Source organism: Equus asinus, chromosome 10 (assembly GCF_041296235.1).
Source record: "Equus asinus isolate D_3611 breed Donkey chromosome 10, EquAss-T2T_v2, whole genome shotgun sequence".
Lineage (NCBI taxonomy): Eukaryota > Metazoa > Chordata > Mammalia > Perissodactyla > Equidae > Equus > Equus asinus.
The window spans coordinates 53,404,813-53,431,965 of record NC_091799.1 but is presented as its reverse complement, the minus strand read 5'-3'; the positions used below and the strand labels follow the sequence as shown (position 1 = coordinate 53,431,965).

The following is a 27,153-nucleotide window of genomic DNA, read 5'->3' as shown; positions in this document are numbered from 1 at the left end:
GCGTGACGCAAGCACGCCATGGGGGCGGAGCGCCATGAAGCCCCTCCCCCCCCTCAGCGGCCTCGGCCACCGCCTCCTGCCGCTGGTGGGCGAAACCAAGTGTAAGGGGAGGAGAGAGAGGCGCGCGTGCAGGGGTCGCCCGCTCCGCCCACAGCCACCCTTCCCCCAGCCCTGGGCCAACCCTGTGCGGCTCCGCAATATGGTCCGACCCAGGTCGAGGAGGCGGGGACCTGGATTTGAAAGGCCGGCCTTTGAGCTGAAGGCGGGAAAATGGCGGATTCCTCGGGGCGCGGCGCTGGGTGAGTTGGGGCGCCGCAGGTCTGGATTTGTGGGTGCCAGCCAGAAGGCCATGACCGAGGGCTGGGGGTGGAGAGGCAGCAGAGTTGGGGAGCAAGGGTCCTTGGTGAGTCGGATCTCACCCCTGTACGAGCCACACAGGAAGCGTAGGCTCTGGGAGGCCCCTGCAGGTTGCGGCCTCTGCGCATGCTCGGAGCACGGCCGCTGGACCAGATTGGGAGTTCGAGTCCCGGGCCGCCGCCTCGATCCGGGGCCGTCTCCAGCAAGTGGCTTAACCTCTCTATGTCTCGCTTTCCTGCGCTGTGAACCGAAGCTGATGACTCCGCCGCTCAACTTTGTAGACCTCGTGTGAGGCTTAAAAGCGCTTAGAATAGTGCCTGGCTTCTAAACGTGATCTGTCGCTATTAGAATTATCTTTTTTTAAAAAAAATTATCTTGTTGAAAATTCCCATGGTCTGTTTGTTTATTTATTTATTTATTGGAAAGGAAGATTGGCCCTGAGCAAACATCTGTGCGTCCTACTTTGTATGTGGGACGCCTCCACAGCTTGGCTAGATAAGCGGTGTGTAGGTCGGCACCAAGGATCCAAACCCACCAACCAGCGGCTAAGAAGAGCTTGCCAACTTAACCACTGTGCCACAGGGCTGGCCCTAGAATTGTCGTTTTGTAGTGGACAAATGGTGGGCCACTAAAGTGTCTCCTCTAATCCTCTCACCCACTTTTCTCTATGCTCCCCATTTACAGATGAGATATAGAGGCTCAGGGAGGGAAGGTCACTTGCTCAGTGTCACACAGCAAGAACAAGAAAGACAGATCTTGAACACTTACTCCACGACAGGCATGATTCTGGGGCTGTTTGTCTTATTTCTTTATCCGGTGGATGTTTGTTGTGCCAGTGCGAATTAACGTTTAACGGGCCAGCTGAAATCACTTGTGTTTCCTCCGCAGCCCATTGGCCTACCTGTGAGATTGACACTAGTCTCTCCGAGGTACAGGGGAGGCACCTGAGGCTGGCACAGGTGCAGTGAGCCCCCTACCCTTAGGTCCCTGCAGGTTAATCCTGAGCCCATTTGGTTTGACTCCAGAGCCCTGGCTCAAACCCCAGAGGGAAGCCTTGCTCTGTCGCTTTCCAGCTCTGAGACTCGCAGGGGGGACCTGTTTAAGCCTCAGGTCCGTGTTTAGAAAACGAGGAAAAGCAGGCCGACAGTTAGGGATTTGTAGGGTTAGGAGGATTCAGCAAATGCGCAGAGCTGCTGGTGTCCAGCGATCATTTGTTAAGTTGCCTCACCTCACTGTGGCCTGGAGGTGTCCCCTAGCAAGCCTAGGTGTCACCTTGGGGTCCTTGGAGGCTGCTGCATAGGAGGTGGCTGCAGTGAGCTAAGCCTGGCCCCTCACCCTGCTCCCCCCGCATTGCAGGTATCTGTCCCCTGCATCTTCCTCCTCCCGCTTACCCAGACTAGAAACCTGAGAGGCAGCCCCGACCCTCCTGCACGTTCCAGGTGATTAGAATTTCTAAAGTGACTTCTACCTCATGGTTTCGTCTCTCCTATTAAATCAGGCTTCGTTCTTTCTTTACTTAAATTGAGGTGAAATGCATGTAACATCAAATTAATAATTTTAAAGTGAGCGATTTAATGGCATTAAGACATTCACAGCACTGTACAGCTACCACCTCTGTCTAGTTCTAGAACATTTTTGTCAGCCCAGAAAGAAACCCTCTATCTATTTGCATTCACTCCCTTTTCCTCATCCACCCCAGTCTACTCCTGGCAACCACCCATCTGCTGTCTGACTCTGGATTTGCCTGTTCTGGACATTTTATACAAATGGAATCATACAACATGTGGCTTTATGTGTCTGGCTTCTTTTCACCCTAGATGATATTTTTGAGATTCATCTGTTTTAGTATGCATCAGTATTTCATTCCTTTTTAGGGCTGAATAATATTCATGGTTTGTTACTTCTTGACACAAGTTTTACAGCACCCATCTAAGTTCTCTCTGTCTTCAGAGCCATGCTCCCCATCACCCATTCACCATGCCAGCGGCTCTCAGTGTGGACAGTGCTGACATCTGGGGCCGGATCATCTCTGGGGCGGGGCCGTCCTGTGCACTGTAGGGTGTTAAGCAGTGCCCCTGGCCTCCACCCACTGTGCCAGTGTAGCAGCCCTGTCCTGACAATCACAGATGTCTGCAGATGTTGCCAGATGTCTCCTGGGGGTCAAAATTGTCCTCAAGTGAGCACTCCTGAGTTATTTGTATGACAAATATTTATCAAGTGCTTCCTGTCTACCGGGCTGTTTCCGGACTGGATGTTTATGTGTCTCTGTCCTGTCTCCCCACCTCATCCCTGAATTCATATGGTGAAGCCGTAACCCCGTGTGTGGCTGTATTTGGAGATGTGGCCTCTAAGAAGTAATTAAGGTTAAATGAGGTCAGAAAAGTGGGGCTCTGATCCGATAGGACTGGTGTCCTCATAAGAAGAGATCCCAGAGGGCTGGCTGGCCTGTCGTTGCGGTCACTCTTTCTCTGCGCATGTGCACAAAGAAGAGGTTGCGTGAGCACGCAGTGAGAAGGCGGCCACCTGCTCGCCTGCACCTTGATCTTGGGCTTCCAGCCTCCAGAACTGCAAGAAATAAACGTCTGTTGTTTCAGTGGCCCAGTCTCGTGTTTCGTGATGGCAGCCAGAGCTGAGTAATACACAGGCACTGAGGAATGCTGAGGAACGACAGCAGACCTGGTGCCTGTCCTTCTAGAACCTTAGAGCCTGTCTGACAGTCCGTGTCCTGCCGCCTGTAAGAGGGTTCCGCAAACTAGGGCCCGTGGGTGAAAGCCAGAGCGCCCCTTTTTCTTTACGGCCGGCAAGCTCAGAATGGTTTGTACATTTTTAAATGGTTGTGAAAAAAATCAAAAGAAGAGTAATATTTTATAACACGTGAAAACTGTATGAAATTCAAATGTTAGTGTGTGTAAATAAAGTTTTATTGGAACACATCCATGCCTCTTCCTTTCTGCGTCATCCGTGGCTGCTTCCTGCCCTCATGGCAAGGTTGGGTAGTTGCGACTGTGAGTTTATGGCCCACGGAGCTGAAAATATTTACCATCTAGCCTTTTACAGAGAACGGTTGCCGACCCCTGGGCTCTAGGAACAGGTTGGAGCCCTTAAGGTGGGCATTCAGAATCTCCAGCCCGGCCTCTCCTCCTGATCCTGGATCCCCGTTTGTCTCCTCCAGCCAAGCCATAGTGCTGGTCACTTCCTAATTGCGCATCATTCTTCTCTGTCCCTATGCCCTTGGCCTTGTTGATCCCTGTCTCGGAATGTCCTTCCCTATGCACTGTGTCACTCGCCTCCCCCACCCTTTTACCTGTCTGGGGCTCTCACTCTTCACGCTTGCCTGACGTGAAAATCCTACTCTTCCCTCTCTGGGGAGGAACTCCATCTCCTGTTCACCATGTATTCCTAGTGGCATCCAGTAGGCACATACACGCCCGGTGAATTAATGCCCCCACGATTTAGGTTGGGATCTTTGAGGCTCAGCAAAAATGCTCAGTCTTCGCACTCTGGGCTCTTCTCAGCTCAGGCATTGGGCTGTGGCCATGTTGTCCCAGGTGACCAGGGCTGGGGCTCCATGTCCTCTTCCTGTCTCGGTGGCCCTGCCTTGTAGAGATCGGTGCTGGGGGTGGGGGTGGGGGCTGGGTCTGGGCTGTCTCCTCGCTGGCTTCCCTGAGCTTGTCCAACGACATTAATGAGATCCCCATCTCCCTCTTTTAGGAAGCCTTCCTCAGGGGGGCCCAGTACTCCTAGTGGCACCAAGACAAAGGGAAGAAGAACACAAGGTGAGCAGAACTGGAATCTACCTCATGATCCAGTGAAGGAGAAAGTGGTTTTTTTTCAGTAAGTGCTTTTGGGGAAGAAAAAACCAGGCCAGAGCAGGAGAGCAAAGACTTGACTTCCTTCTAGTCACCCTTTGGGGATTCTGAGCCTGGTCACCCAGCCCTGCAGCCAGGGGTGCGAGAGGACCCGGTGAGGGTCATCTAGGGCAGTGGGCCCTTCCAGCCATGGGGGTCGCGGGCTATGCCTAGGACTTGTCACTCGGCAGTGTGGTTGAGGGGGTGTGAGCTGAGTTCGTTATTGAACATTGAAATCTCAGTTTCTTCCTGGTGAACGCATCACTCGCTTGGTGGTGCCCACATGTCAGACGTCCACCTGTGGGTCCGGGTCATGGTTAACAGTCCCCTTTGACTGTTTTTTTTTTTTTTAAAGATTGGCACCTGAGCTAACATCTGTCGCCAATCTTTTTTTTTCTTTCTCCCCAAAGCCCCCCAGTACCTAGTTGTATATTCTAGTTGTGGTCCTTCTGGTTGTGGCATGTGGGACGCTGCCTCAGCGTGGCCTGATGAGCGGTGCCATGTCCGCACCCAGGATCCAAACCGCTGAAACCCTGGGCCACCGAAGCGGAGTGTGCAAACTTAACCACTCGGCCATGGGGCTGGCCCGCCCTTCGACTCTTGGCAGTGCCCAATTTAGGCGGTAGACCCGAGGATCTCCCTCATTGGAGCTCAAGCCTCTGATATGACAAAGTATTTTCTTAAAGTGTGCTGTGTGCCAGTGCGCATCTCAGAGAACCTAGAGCAGAATTCTAGTACCAGGTGACTGGAGGTTTGTGTGTTACGGCATTGCTTGATGACCTTGTCTTGAGGACCTATTACATTCACACACACTCTAGTTCTTGAACACAAATTATATCCTTCATCGTAACATTGCGTCTGTGGCAAATCCACCCTTGTTTAAAACAAACAGTGCCTTCTAGTTTTCCAGAAACTTGAAACTACTTTTCAACTGTCTAAGGAACCCAGAGCCTCAGATTCTTCCAAGATGAGCAAAACCCTTTGCTGATGGGATTAGAAAGACCTAAAGCAGGATGGTCTTCTCTGCTTGGAACTGGGAGTGTCCTTTACCCTGATCCGTTGCTCGACATCCTGTGGCAGACCCTTCTGTGGCTTGATTCTCTCCCCTGAACTCTGCCCGGTCCTGGTCTTGACCCTTAGGTGCCTCCTGCTCTGTTGTCTGAGCCTGCTCGCACTGCAGGCATGGCTCTTCCCTGCCTGGGGCACGCTTGGCCCCCACCTGCTCTGTGTCCAGCGCCTGGGTCCCCGGTAACTGTGGGTGCACCTCCTCTCCTCTCAGGGTTGCAGCTGCAACCCCAGTCCCCAAAGGAAGGTGCAGATCCTGGCGTGAAGATAGGGTTGAAACCATGGTCTCACTTAACTAAACTGTCAAGCCACGTGACGTTGATCACCTCACTTTCTCTGGGTCTCTTCAGTAAAAAGGGAGACCCCTGAGCTCTAGAGACACCTAGAAAAAGTCCAGAATCGTGCATTTGATGCCTCATTGCTGAGCACTTACTCCCTGTGGGTGGTGGAATGTAGCAGCAAGAATAACAGAGTTCCGAGCTCCCAGCTGGAGCTGCCGCCTGGCATACAGGCAGCACATCAGATGAAGTCAGGAGACAAGGGTGTGTCGGATGATGATGGATACTGTGGATAAAACAGCAAGATGGGGGTAGCTTCTGGGTCCAAGGGAGTTGGACCCTCTGCTCTGCTGGGCTGAGTAGAGCTATGAAGGAGGGCAGGTACGGGAGGGCGCCTGCTGGTGGGAGGAACAGCAAGAGGTCCTGGTGGTGGAACGGACTGAGTGCGTGGGGCTCGGAGGCGACGAGGTCAGAGGGATGCCCTGCGCGTGGTGTGGGGCCTGCAGGGTGCCTGGAGGTGCTCAAGCTTCCAGAGCAATTGGCTCCACAGGCAGCCTGATCGTGGCCACCAGAGGGGCAGCCATCCTGGAGGACCCAGGGTGTTTCCAGGAGGAGGGAGCGGCGAGCCCTTTGCCCGGCGCTGCTGATGGCGCAGAATGAGCACTGAGACCGACGAGCGGGTGGGCTTCAGAGCAGGGAGGTCTCGGGGGCCTTGCTGAAAGGAGTTTCTTTGGTGAGTGGTGATTGCGAGAGCCAGACCGGGTTGGGGGATTCAGAGGAAGGAGGGAGGAGAGGAGGAGGAATGGGCATTGTAAAGGGGAGCCAGAGGGGGTGAGTGGGAGGAGAAGTACCAGTGACTGATGGAGAGAGAAACTGGGGTGGCTTGGGGGTGGGGGAGGGGGAGAAGGGCTGCCAGGGCACTTTCCTTATGGGGTGAGGGCTGGGCTCTAGACCCACAGTGGGGGGTTCTCTTGCCCCAAGCACAGAGGTTCCTCCACATGCCAGGGCCAGGAAATGGTCCTGAGGTTGGGAGGCTGTTAGAGGCTGAGGGGGGAGTATCTCCTGGGGCTGCTTCTGTCTCCAGTGAAGTAGGAAACAGGTCACCAGCTGACCAGAGGATGGGCCCGCTGTAGAAGGTGGGAGAAGGTACGTGGGAGGGCCTGGGAGAGGGGGGACAGAACAGAGGCCTGGGGGTGATCACCGGGCCTGCAGCAAGAGCCCCCGGAGGCTGGGGGCACAGATGGGTTTCCTCCATCCACCTTCAGTGCCCCAGGGGCAGGCATGGAAGGGGACCCAGGGCTGGGCTCTTGCCAAGGGGTACGGCTGTGTCTGAGAAGGGCTTCAGGCTGAGCGTGTCTCGGGGGGTAGTCCTGCGCTAGGTGAGGGGGTGAGGGGATGTGAAAGATGGTAGCACGGGTGGATTGTAGCTGGACCCAGGTGGGAAAGCTGAGGTCACGATCCCTGGAAATGAGTTGGGCAGGGAGGAGGAGGCAAACAAGCAGCCCTCTGGGGAAGGTCTTTCTTTCTTTCCCTACCCTGCCCCTGAGTCCACTTTCTGCTTTGACCTTTGGTGTGTGTTCCTTGATCTTCCTTTGTCACAGCTGCTCTGGATCCCTAGCCCAGGGGCTTAAATACAGTAGGTGTCCCATACATGTTCCTGCATACAGTAGGTATCCCAGACATGCTCAAAGATGCTGGAGGACAGGATCTGAGAGGAACAAGGGGGAGCAGCTCAGCTCTCCTGTTCCTACCGTTGAGCAGGGAGGGCCAACAGCGCCCGGCTCTTGGTGGGGGGGTATGTTGGGCACGCGGGGACCCTCACACTGCACTCTTGTGGTTTTGTTATAAACCAACAACGTGTCCCCCACAGGTGGAAGAGTGGTTGAGTCCCGATACTTGCAGTATGAGAAGAGAACCACCAAAAAGGTAACACGTAGTGTACACTTGAAACTGTTCTACATGGAGTCTTGACAAACTCAGAGTTCTGAGATGAGCCAGGAAAGGTGGGCCCCGCCTGGCAGCGTTTTGGGGACTTTGTCCAGTTGCCTTTGAGGTCGGCGTACCCTTCATGCTGAGTCATGAGCCTGTCGCGAGCAGCCGATCGCTTTGAGAATCCCTTTTGCAAAGTTGTGATCTCTGTTGAAACCTGAAATGGTTCGCGCCTGTCGTCGGTGATTCCTTTCTAGAGTCTGTCCTGAAGCAGTTCGGTCGGGGGCCCAGCACACAGTCCCTGGCCTTGGCTGGTGTTTAGAAAACACTTGCTGGGTTTTAGAGAAAGACTATGGGAAAATACGACATGCCTGAGTCACCAACGCTACGGGAGGAGTTGCGTGAACTACGCGCAGTCACCCCGTGAGGATTCTGACACTCTGGAAGTGACGGCCTGCAGCCCTTCCACACGTGAGCTCACGCTGTGAGGGTAACGTGCGCGCGGCCAGGAGGTGACCCACTGACGTATCTTGTTTCAGGGTGTAGGTACTGAGAATGTGGTGAGGTGAAGGTTGTGTTATTCCTTCTTCAGATCTTTGTTTATGATCAAGTTTAGTTCAGTATTAATTTCTGTTATCTGTCTTTTACTCTGGTAAGGTGAGTGTCAGGTTCTTGATAATGTGACTTAAGATCCAGCTTGAAGAAAAAGGATACCTTTGCGCAAACCAATACGCTTTGCAGAGTGATTTTCTTTTAGTGGATTTAATTTTTTTAGAGCAGTTTTAGGTTCACAACAAAATTGAGTGGGAGGTACAGAGGTTTCCCCTGGAACCCCCTGTTCGCCCCCACGTGTGCAGCCTCCCCATTATCAACATCCCCAGCAGAGTGGTGCTTGTTTACAGTCGAAGGACCCTCACTGACGCCTCATCGCCAGAGCCGTGGTTTACAGCATTGAAGTGATTTTCAACCGAGGATCACAGTCCACACTTCATAATTTTAATATTGCCTTGCAAACTTGGTTACAGCACCCTCATGTGTCTGCATGCTGTAGTATTTTAGATTTTTGAGAGCTTCTCTGTTTTTTCTTTTTTCGTCTTTTAAATTAAGGTGTAATTTACAGAGAGTAAGTGTCACTCTTTTCAGTGCACAGTTCTGTAAGTTTTGACAAACACATCCGGTCACAGACTCACGACAGTTGACGTACAGAACAGTCCGTCACCCCCAAATCCCCAGCCGTCCTGATGGAGCCGGCCCCTCCCCACACCAGGCAACCCTAATCTGCTTCTGTCCCAGGAGAAAAGCTTTGCCTTTTCCAGAGGGTCACTTAAAGGTGTCGCGTAGGATGCAGCCTCTTGCATCTGGCTTCTTTCATGTGAAGAGCACGATGGCGGTCCCTCCCTGTCATTGCCCGTCACAGTTAACATTGGTGCCTTTTGATGGCTGAAGAATATTCCACTGTCTGGATGGACAGCAGTGGGCTCAGCCACTCACTGGGGAAGGACCTTTGGTTAGTTATCCGTTTTTGGCAATTGTGAACGAAGCTGCCTTAAGTATTCCGGTGCAGGATTCTGTGTGGCCAGGTACTCATTTCTCCCGGGAGAGGGATTGCTGAGAAACTGCCCCACTGTTAGCCAAAGTGGCTGCTCCATTTTATGTTCCCACCCGCCACAGAGGAAAGTTCTGGTCAGAACTTTGAGATCCAAGCCGTTCTAGGGGGTGCGAAGTGGCATCGGATTGTGGTTTTAATTTGCACTTCCATGACAACTCATGATATGGAGCATCTTTTCATGTGCTTTTGGGCCATTCTCGTATCTTTGGTGATGTGTCCAAATCTTTTGCCCATGTTTTATTGGGTTATTTGTTTTTATTATTGAGTTTTGAGATCTCTTTCTATATCCTGGATAGCAACCCTCTGGGGTGATTGGCAAATATTGTCTCCCAGTCTCTAGCTTGTCTTTTAATTCTCTTTGAGTGTCTTATGAGGAGTAGAAGTTGTCGATTTTGATGAAGTCCAATTTAATGAGTTCTTCTTTTATGGATTGTGCTTTTGGTGTCTTATGTGAGAAATCTTTGCCTAACCCAAGACCACGTTTTTTCTCATGTTTTCTTCTATGAGTTTTATAGTTTTAGGTTTTATGTTTAGGTCTGTGATTTATTTTGAATTAATTTTTGTATCTGGTGCAATGATGGAATCTAAGTTCATTTTTTTTACCTTTTTATTTTTTATTCTGGTAATATTGGTTTATAACATTATATAAATTTAAGGTGTACATCATCGAAGTTTGTTGTTAAGCATATGGATGTTCTCTTGTTCCAACGCCATTTGTCGAATTGACTTTCCTTTCCCCATTGTATTGTCCCATCGCCTCTGTTGAACACCAATTGACCATGTATGCGTGCATCGTTTCTGAACTCTGTTCTGTTCCCCATTGTTCTATGTGTCTATCCTTGGGTCAGTTCCATGCTGCCAAGATTACTGTAGCTTTGTAGCAAGTCTTGAATTCAGGTAATGTGAATTCTCCCACTACGTTCTTTTCCAAAACTGTTTGGCTCTTTTAGTTTCTTTGCCGTTCTATATAAATTTTAGACTTAGCTTGCTGTTTTCTACCAAAAGTCCTGCTGGGATTTTGATGATGGAGTCTGTGCATCAGATTATGGAGAATGACATCTTAAAAACACAGAGCTTTTCAATGCCTCTCCATTTGTTTAGGTCTTCTTTGATTTCTTTCAACAGTGTTTTGTAGTTTCCCGAGTACAGACCTTCCCATGTTTTGTTAGGTTTATACCTAAGTATTTGGTGTGTTTTAGTGCTATTATACATGATACTGTCTTTTAATTTCCAAAATTGTTCATTGCTTGAAATATGATTGATTTTTTGGTGTGGTTTTTTTTTTTACCTTTTTAATTTTTTAAAAGTTTTAGTGAGGTCATAATAGTTCATAACATTGTGAAATTTCAGTTGTACAGTATTGTCAATCACCATATAAATGTGCCCCTTGACCCCTATGCCCACCCCCAACCCCCTTCCCCTCTGGTAACCACTAAACTGTTCTCTTTGTCCATGTGTTAGTTTACCTCCCAAATAAGAGTGAAATCATATGGTGTCTGTCTTTCTCTGTCTGGCTTATTTTGTTTAACATAATAACCTTAAGGTCCATCCATGTTGTTGTGAATGGGATGGTTTTGTCTTTTTTATGGCTGAGTAGTATTCCATTGTATATATATACCACATCTTCTTTATCCAGTCCTCAGTTGATGGGCACTTGGGTTCTTCCATGTCTCGGCTATTGTGAATAATGCTGCAGTGAACATAGGGGTGCATAAGTCTCTTTGAATTGTTGATTTTAGGTTCTTTGGATAAATACTCAGTAGTGGGATACCTGGGTCATATGGTATTTCTATTTTTTATTTTTTGAGAAATCTCCTTTCTGTTTTCTTTCTTTTTTTTTTTAGATTGGCTCCTGAGCTAACAACTGTTGCTCATCTTCTTTTTTTTTTTTTTGGCTTCTTTTTCTCCCCAACCCGTGTCCCCCAGTACATAGTTGTATATTTTAGTTGTGGGTCCTTCTAGTTGTGGCATGTGGGACGCCACCTCAGCATGGCCTGACCAGTGGTGCCATGTCCGCGCCCAGGATCTGAACCAGCGAAACCCTGGGCTGCCGAAGTGGAGCGCAAACTTAACCACCCAGCCAGGGGGCCGGCCCTCCACACTGTTTTCCACAGTGGCTGCACCAGTGTGCATTCCCACAGCAGTGTGTGAGGGTTCCCTTCTCTCCACACCCTCTCCAACATTTGTTATTTTTTGTCTTGCTGATTATAGCCATTCTGATGGGTGTGAGGTAATATCTTAGTGTAGTTTTGATTTGCATTTCCCTGATGATTAGTGATATTGAACATCTTTTCATGTGCCTGTTGGCCATCTGCATATCTTCTTCAGAAAAATATCTGTTCATATCCTTTGCCAATTTTTTGATCGGGTTGTTTCTTTTTTTGTTGTTGAGCTGTGTAAGTTCTTTACATATTTTGGAGATTAACCCCTTGTTGGATGTATGATTTGCAAATATTTTCTCCCAATTGGTGTGTTGTCTTTTCATTTTTATCTTGGCGTCCTTTGCCTTGCAGAAGCTCTTAGTCTGATGAAGTCCCACTTGTTTACTTTTTCTTTTGTTTCCCTTGTCCGAGTAGACATGATATTTGAGAAGATCCTTCTAAGACCAACGTCAAAGAGTGTACTGCCTATATTTCCTTCTAGGAGTTTTATGGTTTCAGGTCTTACCTTCAAGTCTTTGATCCATTTTGAGTTGATTTTTTTTCTTCTTCTTCTTCTCCCCAAAGCCCCTCAGTACATAGTTGTATATTCTAGTTGTCAGTGCCTCTGGTTGTGCTACGTGGATTACCACCTCAGCATGGCCTGATGAACTGTGCCATGTCCCCACCCAGGATCTGAACCAGCGAAAGCCTAGACCACTGAAGTGGAGCACTCAAACTTAGCCACTTGGCCACGGGGCCGGCCCCTTGAGTTAATTTTTGTGTATGGTGAAAGATAATGGTCTACTTTCATTCCTTTGCCTGTGGCTGTCCAGTTTTCCCAACACCATTTATTGAAGAGACTCCTTTCTCCACTGTATATTCTTGGCTCCTTTGTCGAAGATTAGCTGTCTGGATGTGTGGTTTTATTTCTGGGCTTTCAATTCTCTTCCATGGATTCGTGTGTCTGTTTTTGTATCAATACCATGCTGTATTGATCACTATGGCTTTGTAGTACATTTTGAAGTCAGGCAGTGTGATGGCCTCCAGCTTTGTTCTTTTTTCTCATGATTGCTTTAGGTATTTGGGGTCTTTTGTTGCCCCATATGAATTTTAGGATTCTTTGTTCTATGTCCATGAAGAATGTCATTGGGATTCTGGTTGGGATTGCATTGAATGTGAATTAACTATGTTTATTCTTCCAATCAATCTGCATGGCATATCTTTCCATTTCTTCATGTCATCATCATTGTCTCTCAATAATGTCTTATAGTTTTCATTGTATAGGTCTTTCACCTCCTTGGTTAAATTGATTCCTAGATATTTTATTCTTTTTGTTGCAGTTGTAAATGCGATTCTATTCTTGAGTTCTCTTTCTGTTAGTTTGTTATCAGAGTATAGAAATGCAACTGATTTTTCTAAGTTGATTTTGTGCCCTGCAATTTTGCTATAGTTGTTGGTTATTTCTGATACTTTAATGATGGATTCTTTAGGGTTCTCTATATATAAAACCATGTCATCTGCAAACAGCGAGAGTTTCACTTCTTCATTGCCTATTTGGATTCCTTTTATTTCTTTTTCTTGCATAATTGCTCTGGCTAAAACCTCCAGTACTATGTTGTATAGGAGTGGTGAGAGTGGAACAAGACCCTTGTCTTGTTCCTGTTCTCAGAGGGATGGCTTTCAGTTTTTCCCTGTTGAGTATGGTGTTGGCTGTGCATTTTTCATCTATGGCCTTTATTATGTTGAGGTACTTTCCCTCTATACCCATTTTATTGAGAGTTCTTGTCATAAACCAGTGTTGGATCTTGTCAAATGCTGTCTCTGCATCTATTGAGATGATCATGTGGTTTTTATTCCTCATTTTGTTAATGTGGTGTATCACATTGATTGATTTGTGGATGTTGAACCATCCCTCTGTCCCTGATATACATCCCACTTGATCATGGTGTATGATCCTTTTAACATATTGCTGTATTTGGTTTGCCAATGTTTTATTGAGGATTTTTGCATCTATGTTCATCAGCGATATTGGCCTGTAGTTTCGCTTCTTTGCATTGTCTTTATCTGGTTTTGGGATCTGGGTGATGTTGGCCTTGTAAAATGTGTTAGGTAGTGTTCCATCTTCTTCAATTTTTTGGAATAGTTTGAGGAGGATAGGTACCAAATCTTCTTTGAATGTTTGTTAGAATTCTCCAGAGAAGCCATGTGGCCCTGGACTTTTATTTTGGGGGAGGTTTTTGATTACTGTTCCAATCTCTTTACTTGTGATTGGTCTATTCAGATTTTCTATTTCTTCTTGGTTCATTTTGGGAGGTTGTATGAGTCTAAGAATTAATCCATTTCTTCTGGGTTGTCCAGTTTGTTGGCACATCGTTTTTCATAGTATTCTCTTATAATCCTTTGTATTTCTGTGGTATCTGTTGTAATTTCTCCTCTTTCATTTCTAATTTTATTTATTTGAGCCTTCTCTCTTTTTTTTCTTAGTGAGTCTTGCTAAGGGTTTGTCAATTTTGTTTATCTTGTCAATTTTGTTTATCTTCTCAAAGAACCAGCTCTTAGTTTCATTGATCCTTTCTACTGTTTTTTGTTGTGTCAATTTCATTTATTTCTGCTCTAATTTTGATTATTTCCCTCCTTTTGCTGACCTTGGGCTTTGTTTGTTCTTCTTTTTCTAATTCTGTTAGGTGTAGTTTAAGATTGCTTATTTGAGATTTTCCTTGTTTGTTAAGGTGGGCCTGTATTGCTATGAATTTCCCTCTTAGGACTGCTTTTGCTGCATCCCATATGAGTTGGTATGGTGTATTTTCATTTTCATTTGTCTCCAGATATTTTTTGATTTCTCCTTTAATTTCTTCCATGATCCATTTGTTGTTCAGTAGCATGTTGTTTAGTCTCCACGTGTTTGTCCCTTTCCTAGCTTTTTTCTTGTAGTTAATTTCTAGTTTCATAGCATTATGGTTAGAAAAGATGCTTGATATGATGTCAATCTTCTTAAATTTATTGAGGCTTACCTTGTTTCCCAACATACAGTCTATCCTTAAGAATGTTCCATGTGCACTTGAGAAGAATGTGTATTTTGCTGTTTTTGGATGGACTGTTTTGTATGTTTCTGTTAAGTCCATCTGGTCTAGTTTTTCTTTTAAATCTACTATTTCCTTGTTCACTTTCTGTCTGGATGATCTATCCAATGATGTAAGTGAAGTGTTAAGGTCCCCTACTATTAGTGTGTTGCTGTTAATATCTCCTTTTAGGTCAGTTGATAGTTGCTTTGTGTACTTTAGTGTTCCTGTGTTAGGTGCATATATATTTATAAATGTTATGTTTTCTTGGTGGAATGTCCCTTTTATCATTATGTACTGTCCCTCTTTGTCTCTCATTGCCTGTTTTATCTTGAAGTCTACTTTGTCTGATATAAGTATGGCATCACTTGCTTTCTTTTGTTTGCCATTAGCTTGGAGTATTGTCTCCCATCCCTTCTCTCTGAGGCTGTATTTGTCTTTGGAGCTGAGATGTCTTCCCTGGAGGCCGTGCATTGTTGGGTGTTGTTTTTTAATCCATCCTGCCACTCTGTGTCTTTTGATTGGAGAATTCAATCCATTTACAGTTAGAGTGATTATTGATGTATGAGGGCTTAATGCTGCCATTTTATTGCTCATTTTCTGGTTCCTGTACATTTCCTTTGTTTCTTGTCCTGTGTGTTTTGGACTACCAATTCAGTTAGATAGTTTTCTGATTGTTTTCTCAGTTTTCTCGTTATTTATCATTTGTGTCTCTGTTCTGTTTATTCGTTTAGTTATTACCATGAGGTTTGTACAAAGAATCTCACAGATGAGATAGTCTGTTTTCTGATAACCTCTTATTTTAAGATGATTCCATCTCTTTCCTCTTCCCCTTCTAAGTTATTGTCTTCAAAACTTATTCCATCTTGTGTTGTGAGTTTGTGGTTAAAATGAAGTGATTATATTTATTTTTGGTGCTTTCCTTCACTTTATCTTTAATGTTATGATTGTTTGCTAACACTTAGAATTAAGTGTTCTGGTAGAGAGCTGCAATTTTCTGATTTTTGTCTATTTATCTCTTTGTTCAAGGCTTTGTAACCCTTTTTCTTTTCTTTTTTTTTTTTCAGGTATGAGGGCCTTCTTGAGCATTTCTTGGGAGGAGGGGGGGGTCTTGTGGTGATGAACACCCTTAGCTTTTGTTTATCTGGGAAAGTTTTTATTTCTCCATGATATTTGAAGGCTATTTTCACTGGATGGAGTATTCTGGCTGAAGACTGAAGGTCTGTCAGAATTTTGAATGTGTCCTCCTACTCTCTCCTAGCCTGTAAGGTTTCTGCTGAGAAATCTGCTGAAAACCTGATAGGGGTTCCTTTCTAAGTTATTTTCTTCTGCCTTCCTGCCCTTAGTATTTTTTCTTTGTTGGTGACTTTGGACAGCTTTACTAGTATATGCCTTAGAGAAGATCTTTCTATTTTTTTTTATTTTATTATTTTTCCTTTATTTGAGGAAGATTAGCCCTGAGCTAACTACTGCCAGTCCTCCTCTTTTTGCTGAGGAAGCCTGGCCCTGAGCTAACATCTGTGCCCATCTTCCTCTACTTTATACATGGGATGCCTACCACAGCATGGCGTGCCAAGCGGTGCCATGTCTGCACCCAGGATCTGAACCGGCGAACCCCAGGCCGCTGGGAAGCGGAACGTGCACACTTAACCACTGCGCCACTGGGCCGGCCCCAGAAGATCTTTCTACATTGATGTAGTTAGGAGATATATTGACTTATTTCACTTGTGTTTCCAGCTCCTTCCCCAAGTTTGGGAAGTTCTCAGCTATTGTTTCTTTGAACAAGCTTTCTGCTCCATTCTACTTCTGTTCTCCCTCTGGAATACCTATAATCCTTATGTTGCATTTACTAATTGAGTCAGATATTTCTCAGAGAATTGCTTCGTTTCCTTTAGTCTTAGTTCTCTCTCCTCCTCCATCTGAAGCATTTCTATATTTTTGTCCTCCAGACTGCTGATTCACTCCTCCATAAATTAGCTCTGTTATTCAGGTACTCCAGGTTTTCCTTTATCTCATTCATTGTATTTTTCATCTCCAGCATTTCTGATTGGTTCTTCTTTATAGTATCAATCTCCTTTGTAAAGAATTCCCTCTGTTCATTTTGTTCAGTTTTGTTCCTGATTTCATTGAATTATCTATCTGTATTTTCTTGTACCTCGTTGAGTTTTTTTATGATAGCCATTTTCGATTCTCTGTCATATAGATTGTAAATTTCTATGCTTTCAGGGTTGATTTCTAGGTGCTTGTCATTTTCCTTCTGCTCTGAATTATTAATATATTTCTTCATACTATTCGATGGTGTGGATTTGTGTTTCCGCATAGTGATAGTATCTGATCACAGCTTCCACCTGCTGCCATGGAGGTTGGGAGGGGGTTTCAGGAGCTGTGTATTCTGAGCCTGCCATGATCCCTGGCATCTGTGCTTGTCCTTAGAATCTATGCTGACAAGGCTCATCTGTAATTGCTGGCTAGTTTGCTCCCAGCTGCTGCTTTTCTAACATATACACGGGCACTCTGTCTGATCAGCTGAACTGGAGCACCAGGCAGGGGGAGGGACAACTTTCTTTTGTGTGCGCGATCCAGGGGGCATCCTCACTCTGCCCTCGCTATCTGCTCTCCTGGGGTGCTGGCTCAATGAAGACACCCCTGCAATAGCTTAGCCACCTCTGTGTGGGGCTTTCCCGTGGGCTATGAGGGAATTTGGAGAGGGAGGGTGTTCCCACAGAAAGCCACCTCTCCCCCCCTCTCCTCTCAGAGCCTTTTGTGGTCCCTTGCCCTGGGTCACTGCCTTTGGGGGAGGGAGAGGCGATCCCCTTACCTCCTTCCACCTCCTCCTGGGGGTCCAGCACCGCCTTCAGATATAGGGCTGTGTGAGTCTCTCAGATATCTTTTGTGTTATGTGAATGTTCTCTGTTGATTTGTCAATGTCCTTCTCATTGTATCTTCAGGGGAGGGTCTAAGGCAAGAGCTCACTCTGCAATGGTGCCGACCATGATTGAATTTTTTATATTTACCCTGTATCCTTCAACCTTGCTAAACTTACTTGCTAGTTTTAATAGCGTTTTTTAATATGTGTTGGGATTTTCTACATGAAGAATCATGTCTGCAAGAAGAGTTTTATTTCTTCCTTTCCTGTCCGTGTGCCTTTTATTTCTTACTCTAGGACCTCCGTTACTAGGTCGAATAGGAATAGTGTCTGTGCACTGAAATAGTCTCGCTCTTTACAAGATTTTCTTTTTGCTTTTATATTATTACATTATAACAGCTTACTAGCGCCATGCATTTTTTGCTTTTTTCTAAGTTTTGAAGGTTAATACCCATACAAAAACTTTGTTTTTCTTGACTACCTAAGTAATATGTTTTCTCTAGAAAACTGGCAAATAGTAAAAAGTATACAGAACAGTCAGTCACCTGTAATCGGTCACGTCAGACATAATCACCAGCAAACATTTTGGTAGTTTCCTATGTTCTATGCATGTGAGGCCGTCCTTTTTGATAAAATTAATTCATCCTATATATATGCAAGTAATTGTCTGAACTCCTTAAGCCTCAAAGTAGGAACCGATATAGTCTGCACAGACCGTGAAGGGGCCCTTTCTCATGAAGGGGAGGTGTCTTGTCCCCTAAATGCTTCATGTTCCCCTCACAGGTTTCTGCAGCAGATGCATTAAAGACCAGTGGGAGGATGCCCGAAGGTGGAAGGAAACCCAGCCTGCTGCAGAAGAGCAAAGGTACATAATGATGGGGCGAGGGGGCCAAATGCCCTGGAGCTCAGGAAGTGATGAGCGTGGTGGTGAATTCTTTTTGCAAGTGTGTTGAGTTAAAACTCCCTCTTTCCTTTGTGGGAAGCCTCAGAAGAAGGAGCGAGGAAGAGCATTTCAGTGTAAGGACACATTTGGGGCATGTGGGGAGCTGCAGGAGGATGGTGAGGGCATGGGGGGAGGTCTCTCCCTTCCTGTTTGGCCCCAGAGAAGAACCATGTTGCTGTCCTGACGGTTCCTGTGGCACCAGTTCCTTGTTCACGTGACCATTTTCTCACCCACGCTCCAAGGGCAGGGCTCTCAGAGAGCCTGTGAGGCCTCACCCGCCTGCCTCTCACCACCGTGGGTTGGGTCTTCCTCATAATGATCTGCCCACGCTTCTCCACCTAGAAACTGTTACCAAAGTGATACAAAAAACTTCCAGTTTTCTGATTGTGGACGCGACGTGTGTTCATTATAGAAAATGGGAAATGTACCCCACGAGGGCGGAAGCCCCCTCATGCTCTGTCACTCAGACCATCGCAGTTGGCGTATTTGGTGTTCAGTTCCAGTCACCCTGCTCATTCTGGAAGTCTGGGAGGGCCCTCCCCAGCGTAGCACTCCACCTCCTCACATGCCCGCCTCTCCGGCAGGAGTGGGCAGCTCTTCTTTTGCATGAGAGCAATTCACAAAAAGCAAAACTGTTTCTCAGCCCACATCCCCTCGTTCAAAATGCTGACAGCTTTGGGTCTCAGGCAAAAATAAGTATGTTCTTTTAGAACTTAGATTTCCTACCTTATTGTTCAGATCAAGGGTCAGCAAATCTTTTCTGGGCCAGATGGTAAATATTTTGGGCTTTTCAGGCCAGACAGTCTCTGTCACAAAGACTCAACTCTGGTTTATAGCATGAGAGCAGCCATAGACCATATGTACACAAATGGACATGGCTGTGTGCCAGTAAAACTTTATTTACAAACATAGAAAGTAAGCCAGATTTGGCCTGCAGTCTATAGTTTGCCAATCCTGGTTTTGAGTTTGTCAGAATTTGCATTGTTCCTTGACCCAGGCATAATTTTTTTTTTTTCCCCCGAGGAAGATTAGCCCTGAGCTAACTACTGCCAGTCCTCCTTTTTTTGCTGAGGAAGCCTGGCCCTGAGCTAACATCCGTGCCCATTTTCCTCTACTTTATACGTGGGACGCCTGCCACAGCATGGCTTGCTAAGCGGTGCCATGTCTGCACCTGGGATCCAAACCAGCAACCCCAGGCCGCCAAAGCGGAACGTGTGAACTTAACCGCTGTGCCACCAGGCCAGCCCCGGCATCCACTCTTGATGAATTTTTGTTTATCTATGTAGAATTTTTTAAGAAATTGTAACATGAATGATCCACACCCTACACGTTACTGCGACTTGGCTCTTTTTGTTCCACATGTTCATTTTCTCAGCTGCATAGTTGTTCATTAAATAGTTTTCTGTTTAGTTGCTAACATGGCAGAGTATATTTTACACACCATCTGTTCATTTGCAGTCCTGTGGGGCCCTTGCTTAATTGAAGCCTGCAGCACACCAGCACCCACTTTTGGATGATGTAAGGCATAATTTCATGTTTTCAAATAGAGGCTAAAAGATGTAGGGAACTTTCAGGGAAGGTGAACAGTCCAGAAGCTGCCAGAAAAAGAAGGAAAAAGAGCAGAAGCCAGAACAAGTTTATGGCATGTGTCAGACTCTAACATCCTAAACAGAGCGTCTTTCATTAAACTAAGCAGAAAGACTTATTTGCATCTTTTGGTTATAAAGAATGCCTCTCTTTTCTAGTTCTACTTTAATATGTTCAAGTTGGGGCCAGCCCGGTCGCACAGCGGTTAAATTTGCACCTTCCACTTTGGTGGCCCGGGGTTCGCCAGTTTGGGTCCTGGGCATGGACCTGTGCACTGCTCCATCAAGCCATGCTGTGGCAGGTGTCCCGCATATAAAATAGAGGAAGATGGGCACAGATGTTAGCTCAGGGCTAGTCTTCCTCAAAAAAAAAAAAAAATGTTCAAGTTGATGGCTGGGAATTTCCAAAGGTTTTTCAGCCTTCTGTGCTACATTCATGTGCCACGTAATGACATTTTGGTCAACAGCGGACCCCATAGGTGACAGTGGTCCTGAAAGATCAGTACCATAGATTAGCCTAGGTGTGGAGTGGGCTGTACCATCTGCATTTGTGTACGTGCACTCTCTGATGTTCGCACAGTGATGAAATCCCCTAACGACCCCTTTCTCAGAACGTGTCCCTGTAAGCTGAGGTTTGGGAAGCAAGTGGTATTGTGCAAAAACGTTGCCTGCTTCCCAGCTTCGGAGGAGAGTGTCTTGCTGACTGTGCTGCCTTCCGGGGCCTCTTGTTGGGCCTACAGATGGCAGTGGACTCGGCAAAGGTGACCTGCAGTCCACATTGCTGGAAGGGCATGGCACGGCCCCGCCTGACCTGGATCTCTCAGCCATTAACGGTAAGTCCGTCATTTCAGCTTTTCCTGGCTGGGGGCTGCAGCGCATGCCGATGGGCTTCCAAAGCATGGTGTCCTCACCTTAAAAATGCTTTTCTTGATCTTAGACAAAAGTGTGATCAGAAAGACTCCACAGTTGGAAAAAACGATGTCAAAGAAAACTGAGTTGACGTCATTTTCTGCCTCGAGGAGAAAGAGCCCAGTAAGTGTGCAGACTGCAAGGGAAGCTGCTGACAGGTTGGGTAAATCTGATGAACTGCCCTGTGCCAGGTGCTGCGTGAGGCCCTGGGCCCCAACAGTGAACAGACTAGCCTGCCTTTTAGGACTAAAACCAAGACCACACACATTCTTAGAGTGTTTGGAGAGTTTGAGTTTCTCCAAGTACACATACAGGAGCAGACACAAAGGCAGGAGCATGTGACACGTGAGACTGGGGTTTCGTTTCTTGGTGCCGTGCTAGGGCAGGCACCATGCCCAGCCCTGTCCCCCAGCAGGAGGATGGCTAGGCTCTGGTCTCCCCTGGGCGGGAGGCCTGAGTCCTGGTTCTGGCGAGACGCCGAGTTAGTGGGTACCTTCCTGCTGGCCCTTGACTGCCCAGCCACCAGAGGGGACCAGCCCATCTTCTTCCTTCTCACAGAGCGCCCGAGAAGACTAACCAAGGAAATAGAAACAGTGGGTCGATATACAGCAGAGAATTATCAAATTACTGAGTTAAATAAAGTAGGTTATTGTGCAGGTTAGGGTTCTGCCCTCCTCAGGGAGAGAGCTGGATGTACACCAGTTCATTGGCGAACAGAATCATCTTTTCCTTCTTAAGGATCTGGCTGAAGCGATGGAAATGATGGAGTCCCAAACCTTACTCCTGACTCTCCTGACCGTAAAGGTGAGGAGGGAACCTCGTTCGCGTGCGACACGTGTGGAAGGTGACCTCTGTCAGCTGCAGAGGCAGAGGCCCCTCTCGCCTGAGCGCTCATTTTTCACTTAGATGGAGAACAGTCTTGCTCTGTTCGAAGAGAAGGCAGAAAGGAATTTATTAATAATGTGCGAAGAGAAGGAGAAGCTACAGAGAGAGGCCCATGAGCTGAAGCGCCGACTTCTCCTCTGTCAGAGGAAGCGGGAGCTGGAAGCCATCCTTGACACTCAGGTCAGCTGTGACATGGTCTCCGAGCCGCAGGTCCCCTCAGGCGGGGTTGTTCCATCAGGGCAGTTTGCAATGAGTGTCACTGCTCACGTGGCTCTAAGTCTGTGCCCGCCTTGTGACACCACCAGTGTTGGTATGTGACAGTTTATGAGAGGACAAGACTGTATTGTCGAGTGCCAACTAGCAAGACAGAGCTGTCCTTTCAACACACACATGCACGTATTTTCAGACACCTGCAACTTGTGCCCAGGGACACGAGGTCCCGCTTCCCCTGTCCTCCCCAGGGGCCAGGTGCTGATGGGAGGCCAGGTCTTGGTGCCTGGGGTCAGCACGTGGATCCGGGAAGGGGGCTCCCTGCCCAGGGTGTGCGTGTCCTAGGGCTGCCATCACAAAGTGCCACAGACCAGGCGGCTCCAACAACTGACATTTCTTCTCTCCCAGTCCTGGAGCCGGAAGCCCGAGATCAAAGGGTCGGCAGGGCTGGCTCCTTCTGAAGGCCGTGAGGGAAGAGTGTGCCCCAGGCCTGTCTCCTTGGCCTGTAGATGGCCATCTTCTGCCTGTGTCTCTTCTGTCTCTAAATTTCACCCTTTTATAAGGACACCGGTCATATTGAACAGGCCCACCCTAATGATCTCACCATAACTCCCTGATCTCTGTGAAGACCCTGTCTCCAAATCAGCTCACATTCTGAGGTGCTGGGAATTGGGATGTCAGCAGGGGAATTATGCGGTGGGGGGGGATAACACAATTCAGCCTGTAACACCAGTGTGTGCATGTGTGTGTGCCCTGGGCCAGGCCCTGGGCTGAGAACAGGGTCCTTGTCCTCAAGTAGTGGAAGGAAAAGAAATGACAAACAAGCAGAGGAATCATCACAGACCCCTGTGAGGATCCAGACAGTGTGGATGAGGCAAAGGGGACTGTGGGGACAGCCTTGTGGGGGGTGGGCGTTTCAGCTCAATGCTCCGAAGCAGGAAGACCCAGCTTCCTTGGGTCCACTGTGATCCTAGTCAAGGGCCTGGCCCTGGAACGTGCTGGAAGGCAGACTCATGTTCATAGTGAGGAGGCCCGGGCCACCTTGCTACTGGCTGGGCTGTCAGTGAGTGGCTGGGAGTGCAGGGAGAGCCCACCGCCCCCATGGAAGCCCCCGGAGGGTCCCCCAGGAGGTCCTAAAAGAGCAGTGCTTTGTCTTCACCTCCCCACGTGCGTCACTGCGGGCTCTCACCTCACACCCTTCCCTCCTACCTGCAGATGGAGACGCTCAGCCCCTACGAGGCCGTGGCCACACGCTTTATGGAGCAGTACAAGACATTTGCGACGGCCCTGGACACCACCAGGCATGAGCTGCCCGTGCGATCAGTCCACGTGGACGGAGACGGGCAGCGGTTCTTAGGTAGGAAACGGCGTCTGCCAGGCAAGGAGCATGACGAGCGCCAGCACGTCTTGGGGCTTCCTGCGAGCCGGGCGTCTTTATCCCTTCGTGTCATGTCACAGGCCTCCTCTCAGGTGGATGGTGTGCTCTCCCATCAAGGGGCAGAGGACTCGGGGGGCTGATGAGGCTGCGCTTTGTCCAGGGTGGCACCCCGAGTCAGAACCGTGCTGGGGTTGGAAGCCAGGTCTGTGGGACTCGCTGGTGATTTCTGCCCCGCTAAGGGCATTCCTGGGGAGCGGCCTGCAGTCCCCCCACCTGGGGGGAGCTCCACCAGGCTGCCTTGGTGGCTAGGGGGCCACAGGACTGCCAACCCCCACCCTGTCCTGCTTTCCAATTAGAGCGGTGGCGTCCCACCTAACACTTCACTTGAGGAGATGGGCAAGTGTGAAAAGTGCCAGGCTCCAGCTTCAGGTTCCCTTTAGGACAGGCACCCTCCCAAGGCAAGTGCTCAGCTGCCCTGGAGTGTGGTGGTTTCTGAGAGGGGCTCTCAGGAGCTGTCTAACCACGTCTTGCTTGAGGCTGATGTAGTAAAACCTCGTCATCTAAAATCACTTGGACTTTCCCTCCAGAACTTTCTGTAAACACAGTTCAGGATTACAAAGGGTGTTGCGTCTTGGCAGTCTCAGACAGAAATGATTTTTAATAAAATCAGGCCTTTTCCAATGTGAAATAGTATATGTATGACACGGAATCTTGAAAAATGAGCCATGTTGAACAATTTTCTGTGTCTAGGATTCCAGTTTTATAGTCATGCGCCACATAGGACGTTTCGTTCGATGACGGATCGTGTAGACGACAGTGGTCCCATAGATGAGTACCGCATAGCCTAGGTGTGGAGGAGACCAGACCATCTAGATTTGTCTGAGTGCGCTCTGTGATGTTCGCACGACGATGGAATCTCCTACTCACGCGTTTCTCAGAAGGCCTCCCCGTGGGCGAGCGGCCTGTGACTGACTCTTGCGGTGGACTGCACGTCTGTAGCTCTGGGACCCCGTCTCTGATGAGCTCTTTGGCTGTCTTCCCTCGTTGCTAGGAGCTGGGATTGGGGAGTGTCTGAGTGTCCTGGAGCTGCGGTAACAAAGTGCCACAAACCTGGGGCTTGAAAGCAACAGAAATTTCTTCCCTGCCGGTTCTGGAGACCGGAAGTCCGCATCAAGGGGTCGGCTGCGTTAGTGGCTCCCGGGGGCTCTGAGGGAGAGTCCGTCCCAGCCGCTCTCCCGGCTTCGGGTATTGCTGACCATTCTTGGCTGGTGACAGCATCACCCCCATCTCCGCCTCTGTCTTCCCACAGTTGTGTCCCTGACTGCCTCTGATTCTAAATTTCCCTCTTAGAAGGACACAGTTATTGGATCAGGCCCCACCCTGTTGACTTCATCCTAATTCAGTTACGTTGACAGAGGCCACTTCCATTTAGGTCACCTTCACAGGGACATGAGGGTAGGCTCTCAACATTTCTTTTTGGGAGGAAACAATTCAGTCCACAGCAGGGAGAGTAGGAGGATGTATGTGTGTGTGAGGCCCTCATGAGGTTCCCAGAATGTTACCGTAACATCCAGGTGTGATGCGTGTAGATGTGCAGATGCGACATGTGCCAGAAGCAGAGAGATGCTGGTGTTCTTAGAGCAGGGGGACACAGCACACACAGGCTCTCTGAGAGAGTTGCAGGCGGCTCTCTGCTGGGTGGGGGTGCAGAGACGCTGGGAACGGGGAGTGGAAACGGGTTTGTTTTTAAATTACTCACAACACAGGCTTTCTCCACCTTTTATGTTTGTTTCTGGGTGGATGCCGAGTGGCATTCCAGGTCTGTTCTGATGGCCACCTGGATGGTGGACACGCCTGACCCCCAATCTCAGGCCACTGTGATCTCAGGCTAAGTGGCACAGAGGTGGTTCCAGTGCACAGCTGTCTTCCCTCATGACCCCTTCTGCCTCTGAGCTCTTCAAGATTCCCGCGCAACGGGAGAGCGTTCCAGCAAAATGAGAAAAACCCAGTCAGCCACCCAGCTCCTGCTTGGGGCTCATTGAAACCCAGGGCTGACGACCTCTTTTCCCCTCCAGATGATTTGCAGCTGGAATTGACTACCACATGCCATCTGCTGGGAGAACTTGGGATCAGCAGTTCAGAAGAAAATGGGAAAGTGCTGGACCTGCTGAGTGAACTCAAGGAATTGACCCAAAAGAAGGATCTGGAGCTCCGAAGGTATTTCAGAAAATATTCTAAGAAAAAGGTAGCCCATCTTCAGGTAGAGCTGGGCCATTGGCGGCCTCACTGTGGAGCTGCATGCTGAGCTCTGGAGCGTTTGCAGGGGCCCAGAGTGCAGGGGTCCAGCAAGGCAGGGGGAGGGGAATGTGCAGAAGCCTTCCACCCTCCCCAGACCCCATGGGTGTCTCCAGCAGCCGGAACAGGCAGGGGATGGTATTCTCAGCCCTCGTCCCCTTCCTCAGAGCAGCACGGCACTCCAGGCACTCTGGGAGGGTGTTTGTGGGTTTTTGTTTTTTTGGTGAGGAAGATTCACCCTGAGGTAACATCTGTGCCAGTCTTCCTCTATTTTGTATGTGGGATGCCTCCACGGCATGGCTGATGAGTGGAGCAGGTCTGTACCCAGGATCTGAACCTGCAAACCTGGGCCACTGAAGTGGAGTGCGCAGAACTTTATCCGCTCGGTCATGGGCTGGCCCCTTGTTCTTGTTTTAAATGTGTCCCAGGGTAAGGGCTGGGGCATCTTCTTGGAACTTCTTAATGAAGTATAAATACATACGGAGAAGGCTCAGATCCTGATGGCACAGCTCAAACACGTGCCCGCGAGGAACCAGCCCCAGGCCCAACGCAGCCCATGCCCAGCCCCCCACAGCTGCCCCGGCTCCCTTCTCTCACTGTTGGCGCCTCCCCCGGGAGCCTTCTAACCATGGGGCTTTCTCCACATCTTCCAAAAAAGAGCCTTGTTTTCCTCTCCTTTACAAGGCTAAGTATGCTTCCTGAGATGCCTGGAGTCTCTGAAAGGTATTCAAGAGAAGCACTGCCACTCCTGTGGGTTTCTTTCATGGATGTGTGCCAGGGGGCAGTCAGCACGCACGAAGGGCGCTGGGTTGCCAGAGTCGCAGGTTCCAGTAGTTAAACACGCTTGTTTATTGCCTGTTTCCCTCCCGTCATTTATGTTGCGTGAGGGCTGGGACGTCATCCTCTTCGCGGCTCTGGCTCCCTCTCTCTGCGTCGTTCCTGACGCAGCGTTGATACACTCCCTAAACATTTGTCGGACAAATGCGTCTTCTTGCATGTCTGCCTGGCCCCATTCTTGCGGCCTCCCTGTGTGACTTCTGTTCCGACAAAGCGTGTTTGCCCCAAGCACGGAGAGGGGCCTGAGCCCACCACCTGCAGTGCAGCTTCTCAGGCCCAGGCGCCAAGGATGAAGAGGCTGCATCCACCTTGTTGTTTCCACAGGAGCTTTGCCCAGGTCCTGGAACTTTCTGCTGAGGCAAGTAAAGAGGCAGCCTTAATCAACCAAGAGGTCTGGGAAGGGGCTCAGGGCCCCTCGGCCCCCACCCAGTGGTATTTCAATCAAGAAGGCGCCTGCGGGGGGACTTGGGCCGAGGTGGGGGGCCCGCTTCTCTCAGGCAGCAAAGAGCCGCACTCACAGTGAATCTACCTGCAGGCTGCACCCCCGCCCGGTGGGGGCCTGCCTGCAGACCATCGGGGAGGAAGCTCTGCTGTCCCACTGTTCAGGGCACATATGCGCCGCATGGCACTTATGTGACATTCTGGAAACTCAAGCACTTTATATACTTAATTTAGTGGTATAGCTATTTTTGTTTGATAATCTCATTGGATGTTTGAAAAATAAAAGTTTTGCAGTCGAGCCATGGTTGCTGTGTAAGGGGGCAGCAGAAACGTGTTGTCTCAGTTTCTTCCCAACAGCTGGTCCTGAGCCTTGGGACCTCCACGGTGTCAGGACTGTTTCACTCTCCAGATGATTTCCTGTCCTTCCTCTGGTCACAGGGGCCATTCTGTTCCATAGCCGACAGCACGCTGGGAATTGGCCCTCAGGTGGAAATTCCCATCCAGTCCAGAATCCCGG

The 27,153-nt window shown here is 48.5% G+C and overlaps 1 protein-coding gene across 1 annotated transcript; it reads left to right on the top strand.

Annotated features, from left to right (window-relative positions):
* The first annotated feature begins 55 nt into the window (after positions 1-55).
* On the top strand, positions 56-26,934 carry HAUS8 (HAUS augmin like complex subunit 8). Its single transcript, XM_014865913.3, has 11 exons — positions 56-299; positions 4,069-4,133; positions 7,419-7,474; positions 17,936-18,017; positions 20,422-20,514; positions 20,619-20,713; positions 21,329-21,394; positions 21,497-21,655; positions 22,901-23,042; positions 25,139-25,280; positions 26,520-26,934. The coding sequence occupies exons 1-11, from the start codon at positions 271-273 to the stop codon at positions 26,716-26,718; spliced, it is 1,128 nt and encodes a 375-aa protein (XP_014721399.3). The 5' UTR covers positions 56-270; the 3' UTR covers positions 26,719-26,934.
* Positions 26,935-27,153: the final 219 nt, after the last annotated feature.

Excerpts from the sequence above, each read along its gene's own strand:
- HAUS8 (XM_014865913.3), top strand. The coding sequence starts at position 271 with ATGGCGGATTCCTCGGGGCGCGGCGCTGG. Across the intron at positions 20,515-20,618 it reads GGATCTCTCAGCCATTAACG|ACAAAAGTGTGATCAGAAAG; the intron begins GTAAGTCCGTCA and ends TCTTGATCTTAG. Across the intron at positions 21,395-21,496 it reads TGACTCTCCTGACCGTAAAG|ATGGAGAACAGTCTTGCTCT; the intron begins GTGAGGAGGGAA and ends TTTTTCACTTAG.